Below are 10,353 nucleotides of genomic sequence, written 5' to 3'. Positions count from 1 at the left end.
GTCACCTGTTAATTCAAAAAGTTATTACTAGAACTCGGACATCCCTCAATGTGTACATCGAGGATGGAACAAATCGCTTTAATCTAAAGTTGACATCTCTGTAAAATTCTATTTTCTCTTCGAATTTCCAAACAATTCATCTATCAATGATGAATATATACGATCAAGTCAAGTCTCTGAATGAGTCTGGTCTTTATGATGACCTTAAAACTGTGGTAAGTTACATTTTATCTGCCATTTGGAGCCGATTACTTCTCGGCTAAATTTCTTTCTTCGTCCGATGAATAGAAGCCATGTATTTTTTTGTCCGAGAATAGGTTTGTTTCAACCTTCAGTTGCGATTGCATTGTAATCCGAAAGAATGCAACGCATGATAAGCAGGGTAAGATGTGGAGAAATCTTTGGTCATGATGCTGTGAATCCCCCATTTTAGGCGATACCCTTGTTGATAAATAAATTCTAGTCATCCTATTCCTAGTCAAGAGATCAAATATTGTCACCATCAGGCATCACTCTTTTTTGTCTATGCCGCACCCGCATTACCATGTGGTATAGTATTATTGTGGCTTGAAGAGGGCAATTAGGCCAGGATTTAGGATAGATCCATTGAGGTTCAATTTTTTACACTCTCACACCCACCAGCAATAGTAAGTGTTTACCCTTACTTTTAATTCCATTCACCTTCCTATTTCAGTGTTCACTGGTTCTAACTATGAGTGAGAACAACCTGGAGTTCTTGTCAGTTTGCCAGAAATATCAAATAACAGTCTTTTATGGAAATGCCTTGTATCAGAACGAAGAATACAAGAAATCAGAGGTGGGTCCATTTTTGGAGCTCAGACTCGGAGAACTAGATTTTTTCTCAATTTTTGGCTCACCGTAGGGGAGTCTTTACAATACCGCAGTGTCCGTCGTCCGTTGTCGTCGTCGTCCGTCGTCGTCGTCGTATCCTGTTTCAAAAACAGTGGCACGTTTCTTAACCACTAAGCCTATGAACTTGTAACTTTGTACACAGGACTCCCTTGGTCAGATGACCTGTGACACTAAATTTCTGTCTGATCTGATTCTTAATTTGGCCACCAGGGGGCCGAATGTAGATATCTAAAAGTGTGATATCTCGCTTATTAATGACTTGTTTGGAATGAAATTTTTGTGGTAGGTACTCATAGCAAGGATACATCATATATCATACGGGTTTTTAATTTGACGTACTTTTCAAGGTCACAGAGGTCAAATAGCGTAAATTGGCTGTTTCAGTGTAACTATGGCACGTTTTTCAACCTCCACAGCTATGAACTTGAAACTTAGTACATATAACCCCCTATACCAGATAACCTCTGGTGCTGAATTTCGGTCTGATCTGATTCTCAACTTGGCCACCAGGGGGCCGAATGTGGATACCTAAAAAGTGTGATAATTCGGTTATCAATAACTTGTTTTCGATAAAACTTTTGTGGTAGGTACTCATAGCAAGGATACATCATATATCATATGGGTTTTTATTTTGACCTACTTGTCGAGGTCACAGAGGTCACAACGCAGACACAGATATGGCCGAAATTGCATGTTTTGTGTTTTTCGTGTTGTGGCAATCCAAAGGTCGTGAGTTCAAACCCCGGTCAGGGACGGCCAAAAATATTTTTTTATTTTATTATTTTTTATCTTTTCCCTTTTGTCTTTTCTGACTTGTATCTTACATTTTCTTGATTTTTGGCTCACCGTAGGGGAGTCTTATGTAATACCGCAGTGTCCGTCGTCCTTCGTCGTCGTCCGTCGTCCGTCGTCGTATCCTATTTAAAAAAACAGTGGCACGTTTCTTAACCGCTAGGGCTATGAACTTAAAACTTTGTACACAGCACCCCCTAGGTCAGGTGACCTCTGACACTGAATTTCGGTCCGATCTGATTCTCAACTTGGCCACCAGGGGGCCAAATGTCGATATCTAAAAAGTGTGATATCTCGCTTATTAGTGACTTGTTTTCGATGAAACTTGTGTTGTAGGTACTCATAGCAAATATACATCTTATATCATACGGGTTTTTAATTTGACCTACTTTTCAAGTTCACAGAGGTCATATGGCGTAAATTGGCCGTGTAAACTATGGCACGTTTCTTAACCACTATAGCTATGAACTTGAAACTTGGTACATATAACCCCCTATATCACATAGCCTCTGGTGCTGAATTTCAGTTTGATCTGATTCTCAACTTTGCCACCAGGGGGCCAAAAGTGGATATCTAAAAAGTGTGATATCTCGCTTATAAGTGACTTGTTTTCGATAAAACTTTTGTGGTAGGTACTCTTTCAATTTGACCTACTTTTCAAGGTCACAGAGGTCATATGGCGTAAATTGGCCGTTGGAGTGTAAACTATGGCACGTTTCTTAACCAGTAAAGCTATGAACTTGAAACTTGGTGCATATAACCCCCTACATCAGATAACCTTTGATGCCGAATTTTGGCCTGATCTGATTCTTTATTCGGCCACCAGGGGGCCATAATGGAAAAAGGAAGAAGTGCAATATCTTGCTTATTTGAGTGAATTGTTTTCGATAAAATTTTTATGGCAGGGACTTCTAGCAAGGATACACCACATGTCCTACGATTTTTGGATTTGACCTCCTTTTCTAGGTCACAGAGGTCAAATGGCGTAAATTGGCCATTAGAGTGTAACTATGGCACGTTTCTTAACTGCTGAAGCTATGAACTTGAAAGTTGGTACATGTAACCCCCTACATCAGATAATCTCTGACACCGAATTTTGGCCTCATCTGATTCTTGATTTGGCCACCAGGGGGTCAAAACTGAAAAAGTAGGACGTGCAATATCTTGCTTATTAATGACTTTTTTTCGATGAATTTTTTATTGCAGGGACTCTTAGCAATCACACGATATTGATCTTGTTGATGTCATAGACAATTATTGGTTGGATCATAAACTTATATATACTGCCCTGTCTTATTACTTGACATCAATACACATCTAAAAAAAGTCTTCATGCCTGATTGTGTTCACCATATTCACCTCTAAACTAAGCATGATCCTGCCTACTAAAAGATGTATACGGTGAGCACAATGGCCCCTGGCCGTTTCATTTAGCTTTTATTTTCATTCGAGTGCTTGTGTGTTTTGATCAATTGTTAAGTTGAATTGGGTTTATGGTATGGTAGTTCTTATGCAAATTGTGAACAAGGCCAGTCTCCGGCAAGAGTTCAGCATTTTTCTAACATATGTTGCCTGGAAAGCTATTCTCCAAAACATGCATTTTTTATTTCAAGTCAGTGACAATGAAGTTATTTCCCACATCGCAGTGAGTAATCTGTTCTTACAATCAGTGACCATGTGCAAGTAAGTCTACTCTGTTTTTCAGTCAGTTTATCGGAAAGCTCTGCATCTGAAGAAACTCATCAACAAAACGAAAGGCAAGAGCCCACACGGGGTAAGTTGTTGACTCGGTTAATGCTGTGCTTCATGCAGTTGTAAAAATAATACACCATTGAAAACAAAGAAGTGCATTTTCTATTGGCAGAGTTTATAGCATCTGACTACAAGTACATGAAAATGTATACATGGATTTAATCATGTTGTGATTCTTTGATTGTTTTATTTACAGGAGCTTGTGTCAGAAGTTGATGTGAAATACAGGATCCATTTGTGTCATAATCAACTGAAACAATACAGAGAAGCTATTGGTGTGGTAAGGTCACTTTCAATCAGGTTTTTTAGTACTCCCGATATAGATGTTAGGGTAAGGACCGAAATGACAAATCCTTCAAAACACAGAAATATGACAAAGGGAGAGGTATCTGCTCAATGAAATCAAAATAGCCCAGCCTGGACTTTTAGTAATATTATGTTATGCGGTCGACAACGCATGTCACTGTTTTACTCAAAAGTGCTTATTAAATACACCTTCGTACTCATTCTGACTTTCCAACAGCTTGAAGGCATTAACAGTAAACAGAGAACTGCTAGGATTAACATGGCGCTTGGTCAGCTTTACCAGAGAACTGGAATGGATAGATCTGCTATTACGTGTTTTAAAGAAGTCCTCAGGTAAGGAGGAGATACAAACTCTTTGAAATGAAAAGCACATTGGAACAATGAAGCTGACACTTAACAGAAACATAGTCTCAAAAGCATTGGGCTTATTTACAATTTTTGCCTGTCTAGTATTATGGCAGAAACACTCAGCTGTTACGAATACTTTGAAATATCTCTGTTCTGTACTGTGATATATCTTCATTCAATAATGTTTGATCTGCTATGGTTAACAACTGCGCTTGAATTTCAGAGAATGTCCATTGTCACTGGAGGCTGCTCAAGGTTTGCTGGTTTTGGGTGTGAAGGGTACTGAAGTCACCTCCCTCATGATGGCCGGCCTATCAGGCGTGGCTAACTTAGATTGGTAGGTGATTTTTTATTCAGATTTGTTCAACCTAATTTTTTACTTTGCACTCCTCAAACACGTCAAAACTCACTCAGAAGTTGAAAGTAAAGTCATGTTCTAACCATGTACCTGTGTACTCCTCCGCAAGATAATGGCTCAAATTGCAAAACCAAGTAGTCTTTGGAAATCAGCTGACTGATAATTTCTTTCCTTGCTAAACTTTTGCCTTTGATTTGCAGGTTATCATCATGGATCAAAGCACACTCATTTGCTGCCTCCCGGGAATATAACAATGCTATAAGTACATTCAAGAATCTGGATACAAAGGTATATTCACTCACTTTATTATCATTGAAAACTTGAAACTTGAAACTTCTAGGGGAATGGCAGTCGACCTAAACAAAAGTTTCATTTCTTTATTCCGACTGCAGGGGTTCCATTTACATGTCCGCAGAAGCATTGAGCTACTAGGATATTTCTCACTGCATTTAGAAAAAGATATAGTTGACCTGATTGTATTGAATGAGATATCTTAGTGTACGTCAACAGATATATTTTGATCTCTCGGGGAATATCTTCTGCTTCCACTTTCAGGCATGTCTACGAGATAGTGTGAATATCTTGTGTAGTCTTGGCGAATCCTACGTCCTGAATGGCGACTATAACGCAGCCATTATGGTGTTACAGCGTGCTCGATCAATCGATCCCCTTCTTCTGAAGAACATGGATATATTAGCATTCGTGTTAGCCAAAGAGAAGAAGGTCAAAGATCTTGAGAATCTGTCCAGTCATCTTGTGACTATTACAGAGAATGCACCAGAGCCTTGGATTGCACTTGGATATTATTCTATGATTACGAAAAAGGGGACGAGGGCTGTCTACTTTGCTCAGAAGGTTTGTAGTCACAGAAATGTAATATTCTGCCTCAGTGAACTCAAGAGCTTGCAGGCCATTGCTAGTTGTTGGTTCAATTGAGTTCATTCTGATTAAAGATGGCATTCATTCTAATCATGTCTCTTTGACAAGCATGGTGCAGTGGTGCGCCAAAACTTGTAACCAAATAAATCCAGTGGTGATGTGATGAATTGAAATCTGCTAAGTGTTTCTCGCTTTACTTTTCAAATCAACTTCAAGTATGATTCATCCTGTCGTACTTCTTCAGTGATTCCATTGACAAAATCAGTGAAGTTCAGTACACTTTTCATGAAATACTGGTAATAGTACTCACATAGAGATTGCAATGTGCTCTGCATTTGCAAATATTTTAAAGAAAATGTTGTGTCTGATTTTCTAGGCCTTCACCCTTGACAACCGAAGTGTCCAGGCCCTTCTTCTCAAAGGCGTTGGATTACTAGAGCTGAAGAGAATAACAGAAGCGATCATGCATTTTAGGGAAGCTTTGAGATTGGCGCCACACCGATATGAAGCTCATAAAGGTATGTTTATTCACATTCAATCAATGGTTTAGACACATTACCTGGTAAAATTATTGCTGATGAGGCGACTGTTGTTTAGCTGAACAAGGGGGCTGTAATACTGACGACTGTGGTCACTTGCTGATTCATTGAATTGTTGAACCACAGCTGGAGAGAGAATGAAGCACATTTGCAAAGACTCCAATGAAATGTAACACAGTGAAGCATCCGTCAGCTGACTCTTCCCTACTGTGGACACCTACTCTACTAAGGACACCGGATTTGGACCCACATTGGTCATTTCCATTCAATTTGACCTCTGTAATCGGGTCACCTCTCAATTATGTACGGCATCAGCAGTGAAATATGTGTCTGAATATTTGTAACCATTGGTGTGTAATCACTCTTTCATGTCATATTTCAGGGCTTGTTGACTCGTATATTGCTAATCATCGTAATAGAGAGGCCATCACACTTGCTGGAAATGCAGTCAAACATCTTGGAACTACAGCAAGGTCCCTCACAGTAAGTTTATCACCCACCCTCTGCTTTTTGTGTCTCTGCAAAATCTTGAAAAGTTTACTCTCTATAGGTTCATTCAGCAGCAATAATTTGTAAATGCTGGGTTAATAGAAACTGCAATTTTCATCCTCTATTACACATACTTGTACTACATGTAGTCATACATGTTTTGCACTAAAACTATTTCTTATTTTCAATCATGATTTCCTTTCATTTTCAGTTATATGCGTCGGTGCTTGCTAAGGAACAAATGTCAATTGATAAGGTACGTTTTCTGTGAATATGTTCTTCTCTGCTTCACTTGATTACTTGATTCACCAATGGTTACTCTCGCATTCCTTAGAAGTGAGCCAGCATGTGATTGCGTCTGTTACAAATTATAGTAAAAACTCTCTCTTTCTCTGTTCTTCTGTTTCTCTGTTCTTCTGTATCTTTATAGCTACCTCTGTCTCCTTCCAGGCTAAAAATTGTCTTGAGAAAGCCATGAGGATAGATCCATTCAACCTTGACGCTGTGTACGTTATGGCAGATATCCTAAGCAGTCAACAGCAGTTTGAAGCAGGCATCACTCTGTAAGTTCTACGAGACATTTGAGTAAGACACTGGTAATGGTCTCGTTAGAAATTGTTAAATGGTTGTAATGTCAAGTCGATAGGTTTCGACAGTTGGTATCAGTTAGGCCTACAGTCCATTCACAAGTATAGTGAAGAAAAAAATGAACTAACTCCGATACTCTGATAGAGGAGATGTCATCATGATGAGGTTTCTTGAACTATTGGGTCCTTTCGCAAAGCTCCCAAATGCCACTGCATCACCTGGGCCGTCCTAGTATCTTGATTGGATCACGATTTCGAACAATTACATGTAGATAGGCTTTCTAGCTGTCGTTAGGGGGGCGTTTCTTTATTGTAACTAACATAGAGACTGCATGCTTTCCATTTCCAGGTTACGGAATACTCTCCGATCACAAAGTACACACAAGCTTCACCAACTCCTTGGTGATTTCCTCACTCACACCAACGAACACCAGGAGGCGCTGGATCAATACAGCATTGCACTGAGGTGAGACGTTTTTGTTTTTGTCTAGGAATCCCATTGGCGTCTTTCCTAATCCTCACAAGCTGTCCTTTGGCATGAGACTTCACCCTGTATGCTTCTTCTCACTGCCTTATGACATGCATGGGGGTCACACCTCGAAATGATTCCCTGCAATGGACTTGCATCGTGTCATACAGTTAATTAGAAGTGTTGCTCTTTAGCTTGTGATAGGAATCAGATGAGTTCAGGTCTGTGTAGCTCAGCTATCAACTTCGTGAAACAAAGTGAATGTTATACATGTACCTCACCTTGTTTTGTCTGTGTACGCAAGTGCATGTATATGTATGCTACCCGCTCTGCATCAGAGTTCAGCCATGAATGCTGCCCTTGGAAGGCACCAGTTGTACCTAATAAACCTAAGTCTAATGAATAGACAAGGTTACTCCTTTGGTCAGTAACAGGGAGGGCCAAATTCATAAAGGGTGTTTTAAGGGTTAGACGTGTGTAACTTCTCTCTAATCAGTTTCAGGGCCTATTCATATTCTGTGAAGATTTACATGAAGGGCCTGAACCTGTCTATTCAGTAGTTAAACACTGTTTTGAGCTAAACGCCCTTTATGAATTTGGGCCGAGATGTTTAACTCAACTTTTTGCTAACTCTTTTTCAGCCTAGACCATACAAACACTAGAGCACGTGATGGCATGGAACGAGTACAGAAGCATAATGATATGGGCATCGAGAGTCCGTACGAGATGGAATTGGAGGAAATAAGTGACAACGAGGCGGCGCTGGACGGCAGTGATATGGAAAGTGGATGGTCCGACACGGACTTATGACAGCAGGAAGATATGCATGCATTTGCTGTTTGAAAATAGACTTTACATGTACATGTACTTCTTTCATATTACTTCAAAGAAGCGCTGTAATGGGTTTCTGATTATACCGATGTGCATGCGTTCATACTTTATACATACAAAATTCGTTTGCCGTTAGTAGCTGATGAGGTCTTTGGGATATGTTAAATTTGCCTCCATTGGTGCGTGTAAGTGCGGGGTTGACTACATGTACAGTGAAATTCATGAGACTTGGTTGGATCATTTTGACAGTACAGTGTAGGATAAAGAGATGTGAATCACTTCGACTGTGGATATCTCTTGAATTCAATAGGAAGAGAGGAACAGTCTGCACATGTTTACTGTCAGAATAGGTTCCTTTTGGCAGCAGATTAACGTAACTCATACAGAAGAAAGGTTCTGGCATCTTCTTTCTGATGACATGACACTAATATATGACATGTATGATGAGAATTTATGTTTTGTAACTAAGCACACTGATAATTTTGTGACAGCATGTTGTGCATGAATTTGCTGTAGGAATACAAATGTATGAACTGATATGATAAAAGTCCAAAATACAATGTACATGTACATGTACTGAGCAGAGGCAATAATGGTGCAAAATCTTTTCAGTAGACTAGTGCTGTTGGCTACAATGTACATGCATATTGTACATGTACATGTACATGCACTTTTTCGGATGGTCAGTAAGTGCACAAGACTTTGACACTGCCATGGTACATTGTATCTGACAGGCAGGAACCTTTATGAATAGCACTATATAACTAAATGTAGAACGTACTATGATATACATGTAACAATATGAATCTGTATTTTACCCTTTTGCATTTAACTAACTGTCAGAAGATACCTTATTGCTGTACACCTCGTATATTTATTTTACTATGTTGTAAATGTATACTTTGATAGAAAATTAAAAATTTTTAAAATATTTTTATCTGTCATGACACTTTCTTCAGTACATGTACATGTATCTTCTACTGATGAGAGGGCCACCTCAGTTCCATACACATACCTTTACAAAAGAGTCTCAGAAATTAGGAACTGCTGATCATCATCTACATCGTGCAACATATACATGTACATGAATGTGTACAAAACAACTGCTGAGGTCTTTCAATTGATATACCATTGAGGTAGTGTTTGGGACATCACAAGCCGTGCTGTGTTTGTAAAATGTAGTTCAAATGTTGTGAGGCAACTTTGGTTGCAACATTTTTTCATCCTGACATGGGACAGCCACAAGCCATCAATTATAACATGGAGGTAATATCTCCATGATTATAACAACCCCACGAGCCAAACTATGGTTGACCTGGATTAGTTTCCAAATCAAATTCCAAATTAGTTTCCATCTACATGTATGAGTATCAAGTATCAGGATCCACTCCCCCTGGATACAGCTGGACTTGTCCTGGCCATGGACTCGAACACCAACTCTTCGCATATCCACTTGCATATTTTTACCTATCCCCTTGGGGCACAGCTTATGGTTGAGTATCACAACCTGTCCATTAGCCACAGCTGAGGACATCCTGAACTAGCTGAAGTCCAACTACATGTATGGACATCAGCTGAGAATCACAACCAATCGCCCTGATACCCAGGGTATCAAATATGCGATACCGAGGGCACCAGATGTGCAATACACAGCTAGCGTATCAGAGATATGTACCATAGAATACACAGGATATCAATTACATACATGTACACAGGGTATCAATTACAATGAGATACATAGGGTATTCCAGGGTATCAAAGATGTGACTGGGCATGGCCAATGTTGTCTATGGTTATCACCCATTCTCCGACCCTGGGTACAGCCATCGATTGGATATTGCAATGGGTCCTCCTGGGTAAAGAAGTCAGATGTGTTTGGTATCACAACACATCTTTCCCTTGACACAGCTTGAAAGGTTGTCCTGGACTCACAAATGACCACTATATAATGACAACATGTTGGTATAGAGTATCAGAAGCATACATGTAGCAAGGTTGCCCTTGACTCTTGGAAATCAACCATGGTCATCAGGAATGTACAAGTAAATGTTCTGTCTGCCTCGACATGAGTATCACAACCCGCACATCAACCTGGAAAGCTATTGCTCGAGTATCACAAGGTTTTATGAC

General features: G+C 39.7%; 1 protein-coding gene across 1 annotated transcript; it reads left to right on the top strand.

The window, feature by feature from the left end:
- Positions 1–75: 75 nt before the first annotated feature.
- On the top strand, positions 76–9,138 carry LOC135482495 (anaphase-promoting complex subunit 7-like). Its single transcript, XM_064762566.1, has 14 exons — positions 76–215; positions 695–817; positions 3,371–3,439; positions 3,614–3,697; positions 3,941–4,056; positions 4,295–4,408; positions 4,630–4,717; positions 4,985–5,284; positions 5,685–5,826; positions 6,230–6,330; positions 6,548–6,592; positions 6,787–6,899; positions 7,273–7,389; positions 8,034–9,138. The coding sequence occupies exons 1-14, from the start codon at positions 147–149 to the stop codon at positions 8,200–8,202; spliced, it is 1,650 nt and encodes a 549-aa protein (XP_064618636.1). The 5' UTR covers positions 76–146; the 3' UTR covers positions 8,203–9,138.
- The last annotated feature ends 1,215 nt before the right edge of the window (positions 9,139–10,353 follow it).

Source organism: Lineus longissimus, chromosome 2 (assembly GCF_910592395.1).
Source record: "Lineus longissimus chromosome 2, tnLinLong1.2, whole genome shotgun sequence".
NCBI classification, from domain to species: domain Eukaryota; kingdom Metazoa; phylum Nemertea; class Pilidiophora; order Heteronemertea; family Lineidae; genus Lineus; species Lineus longissimus.
Note: the sequence above shows the minus strand (reverse complement) of the source record. Positions and strands in the feature narration are given on the sequence as shown.